Below are 18886 nucleotides of genomic sequence, written 5' to 3'. Positions count from 1 at the left end.
CTTATTAAACGGTTTTGCGCCTGCCTTCAATACCACTACAATTGCCTGTAGTTCGTGGTATATAACTGATTTCCTAATCTAACTTCCTGAACAAGCACTGATCACATTGCCCTTGTTATCTGCCTATCTGGGAAAACACCCCCATAACCATTGTATTGTTCAACAACTACATCAGTATTTATATATATCTTTAGCAACAAAAAAAACCAAAAAAAAAAAAAAACTGCGTCAGTATTAAATAAAACTTCATCCTATTCAGGTCTGATCCAAGTCGCATAATAGCCCTTTCAGTCTTGTACTTTACATCTATACCCAATCTGTCCAGCAGAACTCACTGTTTTACTTGATCAGGCACCAAACAAGGAGTGCAAGTAAATGCTCATCTTCTTCCTGTTTGCTGAGGTGCTTGAATATTCAGAGAGTAGGTTTGCAAAGCGGGGTATGAAAACGGTCAGAGTATCTTCTGATTCACTCAGAATTTTCAATGTTTAAACTTAGTAGAATCCAAGCTACTGATGTCAAGTTTTGAAAGATTGAAGTTCATTTACATAATTGGAGAGGTTAACAAAGCAGCGGATTATCTGCCAAAATTTTGTATGGTGATCATTATGCAATTCATTTTGCACCTCCTATGAACTTAGTACCACTGTGTTGGAGGATGCACACGGGAAAATGAAATAGTGTCAGCTTCCAAAAAAACTTATTAACCAGTTCAATCACTGCAATTTTTACCAAATGCTACCCAAACCAAACAACCTGTATTAATGTCACCAACACATTCATCCTAAACAAAAAAATCATTATTCAATTCATTATGGTGCAATGTTTAAGGTGACTCAGCAAAACGCAAAAAAGAGTAACTATCTAACACATTTCAAACTATCTCCATTTCAAACTTATTAGTGGAGTAAAACTATCTAACACATTGCCACAAAGCCCAAACAATCAAGCTTGGTGCCTCTTACGCCCAAAGCAATGTCACCATAAAGAACATCAAAAGGGCAATTCCAAGACAAACTACCACGATAGCCACAAAGACCTACAAGCAACAATAGTAAGAAAAACATAGGATAATTGGAATAAAGGCTCTGATAATAAGAAAAAGGAATAACTGACATTCTACTTGCCTTCCCTTCAGATTTGAAGTTGAATTTTTTTGTGAACCATGCCAACCCTCTACTTACTAAAGGAGCAAGTGCAAGGGCCCTGCATAAGGATATCAAAGAGTTAAGAGATGGCAAAAGTAGTAACACCTATATTGTTTGTTTTGGTGAAAGCCGTGTGGATGGTGTATACACAACACAGAGCAGTGCCTTATACAGGGCATATGTCTCGTATATTGGGAAGGAGTCGGTGCCTCTTCAATTGGGAATGTATGCTAATAAAACACCCAATTTAAGATTATAATCATTGCCCACCTTAAGGAAAACGCCATATAGCAATTTGAACTGTCTTTCCAAAATTTTATTATAGTTCTGGCCTCAAGTCCTACCAAAGAATGGTCCAATGTTTTAGTTCATCCACTGGATGCAAATTTGTATTGGTAATGGACTAATGGCAGCAACACAGTAGAAGAGCTGATATATAAGAATATGTCGTGAGGAAAAATGGAAAAGAGGGCAAGACAATGAAAGTTATTCTATCAGGTAATTCCAGGACTTCTTGTCAACCCGCTAACTAATCCTGCATGCAATGTTGAGATTAAAGAACTTACCCTGCAGCTCTAACAAGCTTTGTAACCTGGCTTCCTACCCATACCATTGCCATTACTTTGAGAAATCTGCAACCCATATTTTGAAAAATGTCTACAAGTTTCAGGATTTTTCACTGCAGATATGATGCAAAGCCAAGGAAGTTACCTTTCAACTGCAGCAGCATAACCCATTCCTCCAGGAGCAGGAGCAACATAAAACCTTAAAAAAGGGAAAAGCACCAAACTCGGATAAAGCTTTGGATACTAGCGAAATAGAAGTTCTCATCATCATGCATCTAGGATAGATTACCGTGTAGAAAATTAGAGTATGCAACTTGTTAGTTGCTGATGTTTATTTTCTGGCCGGTGTTTCAATATAATCTGACATGGCAGGGAGAAGAAAGGAGGTTCGAAGCATACTCAATTCCTTCATCAATATGATCAGTTTGATTGATTTTCGTCTCAAAGATGCCCAAACTCAGTTCACAGCAAGTTGGATAAGCTCGTGCCAAATCAAATTGGTTTCATCATTTTGTGGAGTACTTGAGTTGGGTTGAATCATGTGTAGTCGAGACTCGAGACATAGCTCTTAACTCTTTTTTCATTTGTACTTAATGAAATGTTGTATGTGGCTTCACACCACTTAATGTAACTAACATTGTGATGCTAGTGAAAAAGAACTTTTACTTTCTATGATCATATTTTCTTTCTTTCTACCTTTCTCCTTCAGTTACAAAATACGAACGCCATCCTACAAAACCTACACCGTCAACTACAGTGGTAAATTAATCAATTTTTTGTCCTTAGTCTCTTACAATGAGGGAAAGGATTCAACACAGACCTGTGTCTAGTCTCTACCAGAGTTGGTTTTAGACTAAACGTCTAAACTTAGAGGCGAGATACTAGCTCCTTTCCTCTACGGTAAATTTTCTTAGCGTGTAAGCAGTACTCTTGGTGGTTTTAGTTGAAAACACAGAAGGTACTTAAACAGATTTTTTTTTCTAGACTAATGAATTGGTCCAAACGAAGGTATTTTATAACAAACTTACCAAACAAAGAAAAATGTTGCAAGATAATAGACAGTATTAAGAAGCCCATACGACAAGATTCCGGAAAATTCCATATTTCCTCAACCTCTCCAACAACCTGCGAAATTCCAAACAAGTATGTGGTCCATTGAAAACAAGATATTTAGGCATACAATGCAAATGAGTAGACTTAAATCAAGTGAAGACAAAGGGTTCATAGGCCGCAAGGTTGAGAAAAGACACAACTCTACGTGAAACATGGATTATATTTGTCATATGAGCAAAAGGAATGGTATGATAATACTTGATAAGTAAAATGAGTTGTAAATTCTAACATTTAAAACAGTACACACAAATGGCAGTTTTTGAACTTATATAATAGTAAGATTGACCATGATTAAGTTACGCACAAAAATCAGTGGCTTTTTTATTCAGAACAGTAACACAGTGGGTCTAGAGTAAGTACTTGTTGGACGAAACGTCTTTAGATTGCCGGCATCCATCCCTTACTTCTGAGCCTAGAAAAAGTCACATGTGAGAGAAACACCAAGGATAGAACGAAATCTACATATACTAGGTATATTAGAGGCTTACTTACCATCATGGTCTGGAAAGTCCTGATGAGCCTGACCTTGTAAAATGAAGCAAAAAAGGAGCAACAAATGTGATGGGAAAAGATAAAAATGTAACATTTAAAAAGAAGAAAAAGAAATGGGAAGCCAGTGGCCTATAATGTGCAATTGGAGGATGGGTGTTACTGCTATCCCTCTCCTCATTCAACTCTAAAAGGAAAAGTGTTACATACTACTACTACTTAACTCTGAAAGAGCATCGACCTTTTTGTTTAGGGACTCGATTAGAGTTTTTAATTTCAGATCGGGTTTGACCTCGAACATAGATGTAACTTTGATAAGAGTGTCTTTAGAAGATCTGGAAGAATCAGTGTTTCCCCAATGGGTGCTTCGTGAAGCCTGTTTCTCAAGAAAAGTGTATGCTTCAAGAGCCCTTGTCCATGAAACAACGGGCATTTGTTCATGATATCTAAGGTTTTCTTTTGATGGTCAGAGAGACCATTAAAGAATGAACGGACTAATACATCGGTGTTGAGTTGATGATGGGGACATTCGAGAAGCAGATCAGTAAATCTGCTCCATGCTTCCGAAAAGGATTCAGAAGTCTTTGGCGAAAGAATTGAATCTTTTGAAGCATTTCTGTAGTTTTCTTCTCGAAAGTATAGAACTTTATCATGAATGCTATAACGAGTTTGGCCCATGTGTCAATGGATTGCGCGGCGTTTGCGTGAGCCAAACCAAAGCTTTATCGGCCTAAGGTGAAGGAAACAACCTAAGCAAGACTTGTTCGTTGGTAGTAAAATGTGATGGGAAAAGATTAAAATCGGATGGCGGAAAGTGGTGACTACTTGTTGCATCCGGAGCCGAATGTGATTGTATGGTTTTTCATGGTCTAGACCGTGGTAAAGCAAGTAATAAACCGAAAATGTTTGGCGGAATTCGAAAATCACCTATAATAGCATCGAGTTTAATGCAAGAAGCGTGTCCTTCTTGTAAGGCAAGATAGAAACCGAAAAGGGTTTTCGAATCGTGGGATTTTCTGGGCCATAATTAAGGGAGATGATGGCAACGGAGATGTTTGACAAAAGGTTGGTTTACGGAGGAGGAACTATGTCTAGGAGATAGCATAAGCAGTTGTTTATTGTATTTCGACGCCCGATATGTAAGTTCTAATTCCTTATGTTTACTAGGATCAGTAGTCTCATACAAATATAAATTTTAATTTAAGGCTCATAAGGAGCGAATTATGGTGAAGGTTTTAGAATTAAGGAAAAAGAGAGGTGAAGCACGCCTTCACGAGCTATTGCTAACTTGAAGCGGGGCAAGCTAGGATAGCGTGTGAATATTCCAAAGTGACGAGTCACCGAGAGAATTGAGGGAGGTTGTTCGTGCTAGCACGTTCCTTAATTAGGTAGCCTCAATTTTTTTCAAGTTTCCTAGGCAATCGATGGAATAAGATGATGATTTATGATGGTGTATTATCTTGGGGTGTTATTAAGATGATTAAGATGAAATTTTTAATTATTTTTTTTTTTTTTTTTTTTTAGTTTATTTTAATTAATATATATTATGGAGACGTGATTACGAAATATGCAATTAAAAACGATAGATGCCAAAATAGAAACTAATTAACATATACTAGTTTACGCAAAAAGTCTACATATGCAAATCTATATTACTTATACGTGCAACTATATGTGAGTTATATGTGAGCTAGGGGAATGTCGAGAACGAACTCATACAAATGAATACCGCGTACGTGAATTGATGTAACATACACATACAAAAATATTCTAAACAGGTGGTTTGAAACTACACATACATCCAAATATATTCGAATCATATTGATCTTGTTAACGTGAATATGTAATGATGAATCACATTTATATGCAAAGAGTTCTTATGCCAACACACAAACATGCAACGTAAAATAGGTTATAGTAACAACCAAATAATATCCTCGACAAGTTTGAGGAGTTTAAGAATTAGAAACCTGGCGTCCCGCGATTTCTCGTACATGATCGAACTAATTCCCGAGCTCGTGAACTTATTGGAAAAACAGGACCAGAGAGTCCAAAAGAGTACTGAAAAGAAAAGTGGCCTGTACCTGAAAACCGGAGTGTTGATACTCCAGGTTAGTCTCGCGCGCTACTAATTTAGTCTCGTCCGAGATTCTTTTGTCTGTTCAGTACTTCAAGTTCCTACGGAATACTTAAACTGTGCTAATGAAAATAAACAAGACTTGGTTCACAGATATTTGTTAGTAGAAAAAGTTAGGACAAACAGTTACGTAACACGTTAGTATCGTAAAAGAAATGGAAATTAAAAAAAAATGAAGAGGTAGGGGAGGGGGTTTTACGTGATGTGTTCTAGTTATTACGTTAAGTCTAGAGTCCTTCGGCGTGTAGCGACGCCATTTGATAAAACATGTTTTTATCCGAACGTTTATTGTTTTCACACTTAGTTACTTATTTTCTTAAGTCTGAGGTCCACAGTCCAAAGTCCAATTCCAACGTCCGTATAGTCGTACGTTTTAGTCAAGTTACCTTACTCACGTGGGTTTGGTAGGATAGGTCGAGTAAGGGATCGTCCAAACCTTAGGGCTCGGAAAAGGTTCACAACTGGAATTACAACTTTTGGTGAGTAGGATTTTAGGTTTTTTAGTTGGTTTTAATTAAATTAACGGTAATGCAAATAATGTAAATTACTACGGTGATTATATGTAGGTAAACAAAAATAGAGAAACAGGGAGAGAGTTAATCATACTCATGCAAGAATCATTTTTTAACAGTTTATATTACCACATCACTACATCTCTAATTCGTCTCGTGTTCGGAGACGACGTCGAGTATTGATCCCTAGCGCATGCCCACATCTCTGAGCTGCATCACACTAGCATAAGGAGTTGAACTAATATTTCATCTCTGGAATATCATTTCATCTTCTGGCTCGATTCCACATCAGCTGGACAAATTGGAGAGCTGTCTGACACCATAAAGTCGCGCGCGAGACATTTTGTGTCGCGCCCGAGACTGTTCTGGAGCATCAGCACTCCAAATTTGTACAGTCTCAGTCATTTTGGGACCGGATGTCTAATCTATGCCTAATTCCTAAGTAGTGATTCTAGAATATTAAAGAGTCAATCCGGATTCTCACACGAGCAGCATAACCCTCCCCCTGAGGGGGGGATTAGCTCATGGTCATTGAATGAATAATAAAACTTGCTGTATACATTAAGTAAATAAATGCAGGACAGGAATTAAACTAGAAAAGAAATGACTGTTATTAAGGATAAAATGACTTACAGTATTTAAGCTGCTGAAATGAAAATGACGGAATGTAAGTGCTGAATTAAAACTAACTACTGCTAAAGCGGAAGCTAGAGCATAAAATGCTGAAGGAAAAATAATGAAGGCTACCCCCTCATATATATAGGCTGATGTCCCGTGAAGGATTTAATTGAGTTTTGGCCTTATGCTAATTGAAACGTTCAAAACTTTGAGAATCAAAGTTTTGTTTTTATCTGTTTTAATTTTGTCTTTTACCTTATTAAGGTTTCATCCTTTAGCTAATTTCAATTCAAACCACCTGGTTTGAATTGGTGCGATATCTTCTATATTGCGAGTGACACCAAATTAAAACCATCATTTGCCACTGCCTATCGACTCGTCATGCCTTCTGGGCCCGCAGAGTGGGTCCACTTAGTATGTCCAGTGGTGGCGCCGATTTTGGCGTTTTTACAACTTTCTGTCTTTGCGTAGAGTTTGTCGCCCTGGTTGCTCTGGCAGTTCACTAGCCAACATCGGCACCCAAATTTATCAGATTTGAGCTTCGGAAGTTTGCTGCTTCTTTATATGTGGACCCGTTCTGCACTGGTTTTGTTATTTTGGAAACTTCGGCTATAGTCAGGCTCTGTTGGGCTTCACTGGGGTTGAGTGGGAAACTTCACATATTCCAGTATTTCCGTACTTCGATGCATGTTTTATCATTATATTCATTTTAAATGCGGAAACCTATAAAAGTACTAAAATATAATTATTACATGATTATTAAACACATAATCGACCAAAATGCTATGTCTCTCGGGGTTTAATATTACAGTTTTGGGTGCTTATCAATATACTAAAAAATAATTAGGCTAATATTTGATAGCACCGTGGTATATGTCTTGCTATATACCACTGTTTTTAAAAAATAGTGGTATTTGCTTGTTCCAAAACTAGAAAAGTGTTTTGTACCGTGGTAAATGACTATAAGTCACTCTTATTAGGGGAATAGTGGTATATACCAGTTGACCAACCATGGTAAATGGCCATTTCTATAGTAGTGTACTCGCCTCACACACTTGAACTTCGAAGGCAATGAAAACTCTAACTCTTAGTAAGTTTCACAACTTCAACCAAGTGCTCAACTCATGTTCATCCACATAATCAATCAAAAACTTTTTTTTTTTTTTTCGTTTTTCTTCTTTTTTTTCTTTTTATCTCTATCTATTACAACAAAGTCCACTAATTTATACTACAGACTACTACAGAATGACACTTATACCACTGTTTTTAAGTGTGGTATAAATATATTTACCACTGTTATACAACCGTGACAATAGGTGGTGTGGTATATAATAATAGCAAAACCGTGGTATATATATTTAACGGATACCACGGTTTTTCAAAGAACCGTGGTTTGTATGCCCATTATATACCACGGTTGTCAACAGAACCGTGGCATATAAGCTATTGAAACCGTGGTTTATATTAGTGTATGTGTTATAACACCGTGGTATATAGTTATACTAAACACTACGGTTTATGCCAAACCGTGGTATATATATATATATATATATATATATATATATATATATATATATATATATATATATATAATAATGCAAATAATAGTCTTCCACTTAAAACCGAACCCGCATAAAAAAAATTTACACGTGCCGCCTACATACAACATTTCCATCTTCCCAACAAATTCCAAAATGTACAATAAACTATCAAACATTGCAAAAAAAGATAATAATAATAATAAATTATCGAAAAAAAAAAAGATAATAATAATAATAAAAAAAACTTCCATTAATTTTTTGAGTGCACTAAGAAAACAAACTTCAAATTCCTTTTCATAAATTAAAAAGGTAAGACTCATAAATTAAACTGGAGGGGTCCGAACATAGCTAAAACTCATCCTCATTTGCTTCCGACTGAAACACCCCATTTTCCTGGATAAACTGAATAATATCGAGCCGAACACCGTCAAGTTCATCTTGCGTGTATGTCTCCTTCAGTTCTAAATTTATTATCTGGATGAGTCAAAGCACAACATGTGGAGTTACTATATAAGAATTAGGCGAAGTCGTTGAATTGAGCCAAATAAAGTGTTTGTCAAAACTTTCGAATACCTTATTTTCAAATGATCCAGTTGAACAAGCTTCTACTATTTCCCTCATAAACTTCATTGTATAATACCCACACTCTGTGCCACCTGGTTGATATGGGCCCTAACATATAGACTCACAACATATGTAAACATATACTTTTCAAAGAAAAAGACAATAATGTGTAGGATTTGTTTACCTTGATCTTGTCCCACTTCAGCGGAACTCGTTTCCCATCAACCCTTTGCAATGTGAGGACCGCACTTCACAATAAGATAAATGCAAAACATTTAATTCACAATCGCTAGTGGGAAGTCTAATTGGAGACGTTTTTAGTACTTCATTTAATTTAATCCTTTATGTACCTTCACTATGGTAGTACCTCAAAATGTTAAGATATGTCAAAAAATATAGCTATGCTCACCTCCTAAAATATATTGCTATATCTGAGCTTGGTTCACCATGCTTCGAATCCAACCAAATGAAAGACATACGTGATAGATCAATGACAATTAAAACCCAATGGCCGCTATGAAAGAAAAGAAGGGAGAAAAAAGAATGGAAAACAATCAGTATAATTGATAGTTTTATCAATTTAAATAATACACTGTGATAGGATCGTTTATGTCCTTACCCTGGATTGTAAGGAATGAGAACAATTTTCTTTCCACTTGCATTCTGCAATGTTTCTACAATGATTTCAGTTTTAGCAGTTCCATCTGCTCTTGTAAAGGATAAAGGATTAACAAATCCAACGATGTCACGGCAGCAGCTCACAAATTCACTGTAAAGGATTCTAAAAGGAAAAAATCACATCATAAATAAATTTAAATAACTAATATTTGATTAAAATCACCAATAATAAAACCTTCAAGATATGCTTACCTCATGTATGCAATTAAACAAACAACTTCTAAGCTATCCATATTACACACATCCAACAAATCACATTTCTCGATAACAAATTTTTTCTCAGATCTTCTCCAAACAACTCTTTTCCAACTGGAAAAAATACCACACCATGGGTTCCGGGAAGCATGATATTGAGCAGTCCCTTGAAAGAATCAATTGGACCTTGATGACGACTAGCACTACTTTTACTTGTCTCTTCCTAAATTATTGAAAATTCAAACCAACCAGGCATTAAAATCATAGCGAATCGGAAATTAAAAAATTGCATATAAAAGGCTCTTTTACTTCAATGTCGTCCTTAAAAAGAACAAGGTATTTTGGCCATGGAACTTGTGTGCCAACTACATCTTCCACATGCACGAACTCGTAATTCACTTGTATAGGAAGATAGTAATGACCAGCATCCTTAGAAACAAGTGACTTAACCGCCACATGAAAATTCCCAGATCTCAAAAGATGACCGTGAACTTTATCGTTTGGTCCACACTCCTCGTAGACCAATCCTTTAGCAACAATATTTGTTCTAAAATTCATAGCTAAACTACAATCTTGCTCCTGTAACTGGCCAAGCAAATCCTATTGGAACCAAAGCAAATTATTTCTATATTGCAAAAAGTTAATTAAAATTTACCTTCCCTAGACCAGATTTGGGACCCAAAGGAGGTGATTGGCCTGTTCCTTTCTTATTTACTCTCTTTACATGATCAGATTTCAGCTTTGATGATGGTTGTGTTGTTTTGGCCTTGTCTTTGGACTACATGTAAAAAAAAAACAAATTATTATGCATGGAAAAATGAATAATTGCATATAAAAGGCTCTCTCAATTTACCTCAATGTCATCCTTAAGCAGAACAAAGTCTTTTGGCCACGGAACTTGTGTGTCAACTGCATCTTCCACATACATGATCTCATCATTCACTTGTATAGGAAGATAGTAACGACCAGCATCTTTAGAAACAAGTGATTTAACCGCCACACGAAAATTCCCAGATCCCAAAAGATGACCGTGAATTTTATCGTTTGGTCCACACTCCTCATAGACCAATCCTTTAGCAACAATATTTGTTCTAGAATTCACAGCTAAACTACACTCTTGCTCCTGTAACCAGCCAAGCAAATCATATTGGAACCAAAGCAAATTATTTCTATATTGCAAAAAGTTAATTAAAATTTACCTTCCCTAGACCAGATTTGGGACCCAAAGAAGGTGATTGACCTGTTCCTTTCTTATCTACTCTCTTTACATGACTAGGTTTCGCTTTGATGACGGTTGGGTTGTTTTGGCCTTGTCTTTGGACTACATGTAAAAAAAACAAATTATTACACATGGAACAAAAAGAAAGTCATGGATCATGATAAACAAAAATACTTACTTGCTGAAATTTTCTCACTACTTTATGCCCTTGATGTTCAGTAGAAGAGCGTACCATATGATCTCTACTGACACTAGTAACGCTGTTTGAAGAGATCTTTTCGGAGCCTCCATTCTCCAACCTTTGGACTCTTTCTAACACCATCCTTAATTCTTTTTGAAGTCCTGAGTTCTGGTTTTGTTCGAACAAATTTTGGGTCTGTAATTCTTGTATTCTTTCTTGGTCCTCTTGAATTGTTGACTCAAGGTTAGCGATGTGTTTCCGTGAGCCACGTTTCATGAGGCTGAAGTACGTGGTGGGTATAACCCCCTTCCCTGCAGATCTCACACGACCAGAATGTTCGGGTGTGCCTAATGCTAAAGTTAAGACGTCTTTGCTTCCTTGAATAGATACCTTCCCCTCTGTAACTTGCTTTTTCAGCACATCCTTAATATATATTTTTTCAAATAAAAAAGGAATTGGAATATATTAGAACACAAGCATTGATAAGGACCATAAAAAGTATTGACAAAAAGTTAATAGGATCTTACGATTTTTTCATCTACTTCTTTAGCAGCATCGTCTTTGTATGTTCCTTTTTTCGTTTGGTGCGATCTTTTCCATATTATAGTCCTATCAGATGGATCAAAAGCTGGTCCCAACTCTTTTTTCTATGGTTAAGCAATAATCATGCAAACAACTTAGTCAGAACATATTTGCATGGTGTATATGCGGTAATCACGTGGAATCTAGACAAATGTTAACAATGCACGTACTAAATTTTCGCCAAGATTAGCCAAATACATCTTTCCCGTCTGGTGGTTATATTTTTTTGTTGCCCGCCGCTGTGAATTGAGCTTGCTAATTTCCTACAAAACAATTCTACACTTATCATCTCATTTGGGTGAGGACAGAAGCCTGCTAAAACTGACAATACAATCCCCACACGCAACTAGACTCGAATAATCTATCAGCAGTATCATCTAGATGGAAAAAATAAAACAGTAGAATAAGAGTGCTAAAATTATGTTACTCTAATGTGCTGAAAAACAAGCTACTCTTAGCACTCTTATGCTACTCTAATGTGCTGAAAAACAAGTTGCTCTTATGCTACTCTTAGCACTCTTATGCTACTCTAATGTGCTAACTGCACTAAAATTATGCTAACTCTAATGTCCTGAAGTTCTTTTAATTCTTTCATTATAAAAAGAAAAACATCAATCAGTTAGAGGCTTAGAGCTATTGATTTCATAGTATTCAGCGGGGTTATATGATGAGAATGATAACAAAATTTCATTCTAAGCTACTTGGATGTTAGTTTTATGGACTGGTAATAGTCTAGCCAAACCCACCTTATTCTATGTGCCTGCTCTGTGTTTCTTTAGAAAGGCCCTCAAGAAAGAGAGCAACGCAACATCCTATTGTCCAAGTGAATCAGTGATGTATTTAGAAAGGAAAAGGGACACATATAGCTGCATAGTAAAATTGATAGCGAAATATTAAGTATTTTCTATGAATACCATATTTTGAGAAATGCTAGCAGAAAACTCACGTTGTGAGTTGCATACATACTCTTCAGTCTACACATTTTCTTGGGATCAAACTCTAATTACAATATTACATCCTTATGCAAAAAGTGAATCCCAACATAAAATAGGTCATACAGAGTTTACACCAACTTACTAACACAGGTTGATTACTGACAATGCCTGAAACCTTATAAGCCAACTGATAAAACTCAAAATACAGTAATATGACCCCCAAAAAAAAATGTAATATACCTATTTCTCATCTATCAGCCACTAGAATTAGAGTGAAATGAAAATCAGAAGATAGATTAATTACAATTCAACAGTAGGGTCCTGGAGACGACTCATGACTCATGACGCATGACAGACCATCTTTCTTGTTCTTCCAACATGCATTTGTATGTAGTTCATTCTTATTAATTCTCCTGATAGCTAGCTAGCTAGTTTTCATGAATAGAAATATCCTTGGAAAATTGTTTGTTAATATTTTGTAAGGATGATTGCTCGGGATCGTGTCACTTTGATATAAAACAGTTCATAAGTCGTAGCATGTACATCTTGGGGAGACAAAATTTCATGTTGGGCAGGTGATATTGATCAGCCAATGAATTCAATTTCGTATAACTATAAACCATACCTAAAGGTTAAACTCCATTATGTTAGCTAGCATTCTAGCAAGTTGTTGAATGGAAATAATTGTGACAGACTAGTAAGTTTGAAAATCTATTCTAAATTTCCTAATATAGAAATCTATAGTTTTAGTGATGCCGACTGGGTTACCACACATTCCAATTAACAAAACACTCAAGCAACACTTTAGAGTTGCACCGAAGCTACCCAACATAAATCACAACAGACATCCCTAGATGGACCTTCAAAACAAAGGTTCGGGTTGTTCTTACTCGTAAATCAAGTCGTGAACAGGGAAAAGGGAGTATAGTAAATCCTTACCCATGGCGCAAGTGTGTCTATCAAAAGATGGTTCAAATTACTCAGATCTACTACCGCACTAACCGGGTATAACGCCTAGTTAAAGGTAATCCTAAAGGCTCGGTTTGAACAAGAATATTGACTAAGAAACCCACCTGGAGCAATTATGAGCTCCTTGGCTGTTAGCTCAGTCGTTCAGTTATACAACCTGTAGCCTTATATAGCCCATGAGTACTGCTTGGGCAGATGTGGGAGACCGAGTATTGCTTGGGCCTGAGATAGTGAGAGAGACATCTGAACAGATTAAAGTCATTAGAGAAAGGATTAAGATAGCACAGAGTAGGCAGAAAAATTATGCATATTTGAAGATCGAGGAAACGGGTAGAGTTTTCTGTAGGCGATTTTATGTTTTTGAAGGTTTCCCCTATGAGAGGAGTTATGAGATTTGGCATGAAAGGAAAGTTGAGTCCACGATATATTGGACCATATGAGATAGTAGCCTCCGTTGGTAGTTTGGCGTATCGTCTTGCTTTGCCGCCTAACTTAGCGATGATTCATGATGTCTTCCACGTGTCTATGCTACGAAAATGTGTAAAAAATCCTATTGAGGTTGTTCAGCTAGCAGAGCTAGAGTTGAACGATGATGTAACTTTTACAGTGAGGCCTATCATGATAGTAGATAGGGATGTGAAACACCTTAGGAGGAGGATTGTAAACTTGGTAAAAGTGCAAGTGGAGTGAAAGGGAAAATGACGTGACTGGGAACTTGAAGATAAGATAAGACAGATGCATCCTGAGCTCTTCTCTGACACTCTACCTTGAATCTCGGGACGAGATCCTTTTAAGGTGTGTATATTATAACACCCCGTCTTTTAATTGCTTTTCCTATAATAATATTAATAATAAAAAAAAATAATGTAAATAAATAAAACAGAGATAGGATATCCAATAGTTTTGGATAAAAGCCCGTAAGTAAGTAGATAAGTCTAAAACCCTTGTTTTCGGGGAGGTTTTAAAAAACTAGAAAAAATAGAGTTTTCTCACAAGAGTTTCTGGGGGAAAAAAAACACAATGAGGGTTTAAAAAAAAAAAGGGAGAGTTTTCTTGAAAAGTTTTGAGCGAGGAAGATTATCTTTTTCGCGACAAGAGCGTCGGGCTTCGGGCTTTTCGGTTTTTCGGAAGCTGTTCGGTTTTAAAACGGTGAGTAGTCATAATATGTTATATTTCTTTTATTGGTTTCGATTAATCATATCAGTAATGCCGTTTTCTCTAATGGCGATATTGTCAACTCTGTTAATGGTTAGATACCATTTTGAACCACTGCAGTAGATAAACTAGGACGACTTCTAGCATTTAGTTGTTGAAGTCGACGGACGGTGGCTAATGGCCGCCATCGCCAAAGACCAAACCGTTCTTTGTTTTTTTTTAGTATGGTTTTTATTTGATTTGTGGTAATGTTGAATTGTTAACTTTGAATGTTTATTGATGATGTTTGGTTGTGGTAGTGAAGAGTTGGGTATTGAATTGGTGTTTGGGTTGATTGGGTGAGGGGAAGCCTTGAAACAGCCATTAATGGCGTTCGACCAAGACCCAAACCATTCCGATTTTTAATGTGTTGTTTGAATGTGTTGTTCTTTGGATTTTGTTGGGACATTGTTGTTGGGTTGAGGTGAATGTGTTGGTGGTGGATTGGGTGCTGGAGAGGAGCTGTCGAAGCTCCAAAGGTTTGCTAATGGCGTGGGATGCGATTTTTGCAGTATAACGAAATCATGAATTGTTAGGATAGGTGTGTAAGGGTTTTTGTGGGGATGAAAACCGCTGGGTTTGTTTTAGTCATCGATGGCCGGTGGTGGCTGCATCGGTGGTGGAGGCGTTGGTGGAAATTTGAGAGGAAGGAGATGAACAGTAGCAAAAACGACTTTGGCTTGGGCCAAAATCGTGGTGGGCTAATATCTTTTAACTTTTGGATTTTCATTTTTGGCTTAAGTTTAGACTATGGGCTTTAGGCTTTGGGCTTTTGGGGTTAGAAGAGTTTGACCATGGTTGACTTTGTGATTGACCAGAGTTATTCGCGGATTTGTTGACGATTGACCCAAAAATTTGACTTTTTCCTAAAATTATGATTCGGTCTATTAGGATAAGTCTAGGACTATTAGCATGTTTGACTTAGGCTAGGACCTTTCTAAATATACTTGTGTACGTGTATTTACTGCTTTGTGATTTTTCAGTCTTTTACGATACACAACATTATGACACTTATACATCCATGAAATTAATAACGCGTAAACCAAAAATACTTGAATCAAGATATTCCTTCGTTCTATGAAATAATATATACAATAAATTTCAATAATGCGTAAACAAAACTTACCGCACCCTTTTAGAACTCTCCACGCCTCAAGTTTTGAAATTGAGTTTTATGACTGATGAAGTGATATATTAGGTGGGCATTTATTGAATGTGCCATAAATGGCCCGTTAGCGTTATATAAGGGTATTCATTGAATGTGCCATGAATGACCCGGGTATTCATTGAATGTGCCATGAATGACCAGATGGTTTGGACTGCCCTAAAGAGGAACTAAGGTATTCGCCTTGCGGGTTAGTTGTATTCCTTGAGTGTACGGAATGTAGGATTGGGTATTCCTTGAATGTGGCGGGAGAATGACCGGGGCATTCATTGAATGTGCCATGAATGGCCCGTTAGTGATATGATAGGTATTCCTTGAATGTGGCGGGAATGACCTAAGGTATTCATTGAATGTGCCATGAATGACCTGAGTTTTTGTGCCCAAAGAGGCTGTGAAATATGTGTATGAAAACCCAGAGATGGCTATGATATTGTGGTATTCGGTGGGAGAGAGGCACACAGGAATGTGTGATTTGGCAAATGTGTGGAGTGCAAATCGTGGAGTAGGTACTAAAGGGTGGGTGTATAAGAAAAATAATTGATTAATTGATAAGAGAAATTGATTTGATTATGCGAGCGTGGTTGGGTTTACCTTTGAATACATATAGGATATCTGCATATGTTATATATATACAAGTTCTAACTTTCTTTTGCAGGAGGGTAGGACTTAATAATATTTTGTACAGGGACGCGGTCCTACCCTTATACAGCAATGGATATTGGTAAGTATTAATTCAAGTATTTAGATATTAAAACGAGTGATTAAAATGAGTTAATATAATGAAAGTTTTGCTTGGGAAGAAACTATGCCGGTTGAGAAGACGGAACTACCTTTCTTCCCAGCTGAGAATGATTAGGTTATGATAGAGTTAAAGTGTTAGTTGGATAAGAAAAGATTTGAATGTTTATATGTGGTTAGTCTACTCATACCAGCAAATTCCATTTTGCTGACCCATGTTTGCTTTGTTTTGGCAACGTGGGTGTGTTCTTGGGAACATAGGTGGAAGGCAGTGGAACCGCGGCGTGTGATTGGGATTCGTGCCTGGAGCAGTCCGTTAGTTTTCTTTTAGGTCTGATTCTTTATTGGAAGGATGTAATAACGTAGTTTACCTTTTTCATGGCATGAGAACATGGTAGTGAGGAATTTTATTTTGAGAGTTGGTTTGATGTTTTATTTGGACGGATGATATCTTAATAAAGCAATGGCGGATAATTTTTGGAATTATTTTTAATTTATGTTGTTTCTTTTATGACATGGCTGTTAGGGTTTTGTATGTGTAGTATCCTCCGTCATAGTCTGGGTTTTTAAACAAGTGAACCTAGTGATGTTTGAGATTTTTTTTATATTTCAAATATTCACTTTGTTATTGTTTAGAAATTCAGGCTGTGACAACACGCATGTTAATCTCGATATTTCACTAAGCACGTACAGCCTATCGCCAACCATACACATAATCCTTGGAGCATATTGTCAACCATATCTAACACAACTTCTATGTTTTTAATGAACTATGTACAGGATAACAATTTACATGGGCCAGGCTAATCACTATGCAATTTCAGTCTTCTTCCACTACACTCTACTTTTCTGTGTGCAAATTTTTCATTATGCTAAATTTTTCAACAGTTCTAATCTTCTTGTACATGCACAAATTTATAATAGGTTAGTCTCACCTAGTAGATAACTAAGACCTATTGTTGTTACGTTCGTTCTCTGATTTAATTTGATTGAATGGAATTAAATTTTTTCTATATAAGGACATATAATGCGTTTATCTAAGATGCATGCTCATATATCAGGCTCTAAAAAAAATACACTTCCTCATCAAACCCTAGCATTTATATATATACAAAAGCTCCGTAGAAAAACTGTATTAGTCAGAACTCTCTTAACTGGAATACTATTAGATAAATAGATAATACAATGCGCCTAAGATACGAACTCCTCGACTCTCCTACACTTGTACTTATGATAATAAAGAATCTTGTAGTAGCCAACGAAGCTTATCTTCTGACATAATTAATTCACAAATGTTAATTGAAATATTTTGATTGGTTCGTTCTGAAATTCCACGAGCTTTTTTCATATTCATATCTGTTCAGAATCAGTTTTCTAAGCTCATTGGCTTATTACATTTTATAAAATAAGCAATGGCATGAAAATAGAATTTTAAGTAGATTTGACTTGCATTAACTGATCTAATCACAGCCTTCCAGACAATGGCATGTGTGTAGGACCTCTCTAGTCTCTATTTCCCCTACAATTCCTCCTATTTTTTTTCAATTATTTCCTCTGAAGTTCATCATTTCCCAAAATCCCCTCCTAAAACTGGTTATTTAATCAATTTGTATCTTATCAGCACCTACCTTATTTTATTTTATCATTATCGATGAGGCTCTTGAACAAGTTCCCGGTGAAGGGCGATCGACAAGTGTCGTTAGGACGCTTTAGCCTATTACAAGGAAGATCATCTCAATCATCAGACTGAGAGCAAGGGCGAGAACTTGAGAACATTCTTTCTCTTATGAATTCAGGGGCCATTTTTCCAACATATCCAGCATATGTGTACCCACAGCCTCTGTCAATATCTATAAGAACTGGTGGCTTTACTAGGAGCCGGCAAGCGGATGGATAGGCCTTTGGCGTGCTATTTACCCTAGCTGTGATCATATACCCTTAGTCAAGTAGAAGCCCGCTCCGCTCTCGTTTTTGCAGCAAGCCAGACTTTCTTTGCTTTAGGACCGTTCAGTCCCCTTACCTAAGGGTACTCTATTGTTCTTTCTCTATTATATCAATCTGGAGGTTTTGTTTTCTTTGAATTGAATCTTCTTTTCTTACGTCAATTTGACTTTCACTTTAAGGTCGGAGGTTTCTCTCAGCTGCAAGAAGATCAACTGCATTGCAAAGCTCCAACTCTGCTTTTAGCTTTAGTCGGCTGAGCAGCTCTCCTCCTGGAGTTCGGAATCAGCAAGAGATAAGAGGGACATACTTAACAGCAAGGAAGTGGAATCAATCCCGTTTGCTACAGGATTCTTTCGATCTGGTAAACCTACTAGAAAAAGTAAAATCTCAGTTTGAAA

The 18886-nt window shown here is 36.8% G+C and overlaps 1 protein-coding gene, 1 long non-coding RNA gene and 1 pseudogene across 3 annotated transcripts; 1 reads left to right on the top strand and 2 right to left on the bottom strand.

The window, feature by feature from the left end:
- Nucleotides 1–785: 785 nt before the first annotated feature.
- LOC147501774 (uncharacterized) lies at nt 786–3532 on the bottom strand (annotated as a pseudogene). Its single transcript, XR_015221461.1, has 7 exons — nt 3320–3532; nt 3188–3239; nt 2743–2839; nt 1860–1913; nt 1715–1780; nt 1128–1206; nt 786–1039 (listed from the first exon to the last, which is right to left on the bottom strand). The product of XR_015221461.1 is annotated as an uncharacterized LOC147501774 (transcript).
- Nucleotides 3533–8353: 4821 nt separating this feature from the next.
- On the bottom strand, nt 8354–9197 carry LOC147501773 (uncharacterized). The gene is made up of 4 exons (XM_086603829.1): nt 9098–9197; nt 8873–8936; nt 8698–8796; nt 8354–8598 (listed from the first exon to the last, which is right to left on the bottom strand). Exons 1-4 carry the CDS (start codon nt 9163–9165, stop codon nt 8473–8475), a joined length of 357 nt encoding a protein of 118 aa, XP_086459955.1. The 5' UTR covers nt 9166–9197; the 3' UTR covers nt 8354–8472.
- Nucleotides 9198–16072: 6875 nt separating this feature from the next.
- On the top strand, nt 16073–17058 carry LOC147501772 (uncharacterized). Its single transcript, XR_015219866.1, has 2 exons — nt 16073–16527; nt 16806–17058. It is a non-coding gene; the product is annotated as an uncharacterized LOC147501772 (long non-coding RNA).
- Nucleotides 17059–18886: the final 1828 nt, after the last annotated feature.

Source organism: Coptis chinensis, chromosome 4, assembly GCF_015680905.1.
Source record: "Coptis chinensis isolate HL-2020 chromosome 4, ASM1568090v1, whole genome shotgun sequence".
NCBI classification, from domain to species: Eukaryota; Viridiplantae; Streptophyta; class Magnoliopsida; order Ranunculales; family Ranunculaceae; genus Coptis; species Coptis chinensis.
The sequence above is the reverse complement of the archived record's forward strand: the minus strand, read 5'-3'. Positions and strand labels throughout refer to the sequence as shown.

Coding starts and splice junctions, on each gene's coding strand:
- LOC147501773 (XM_086603829.1), bottom strand. CDS start 9,165: ATGTCTTTCATTTGGTTGGATTCGAAGCATGGTGAACCAAGCTCAGAT. Junction 8,797..8,872: donor TGAAGTGGGACAAGATCAAG/GTAAACAAATCC, acceptor TCTATATGTTAG/GGCCCATATCAACCAGGTGG. Junction 8,599..8,697: donor CTGGATCATTTGAAAATAAG/GTATTCGAAAGT, acceptor TGACTCATCCAG/ATAATAAATTTAGAACTGAA.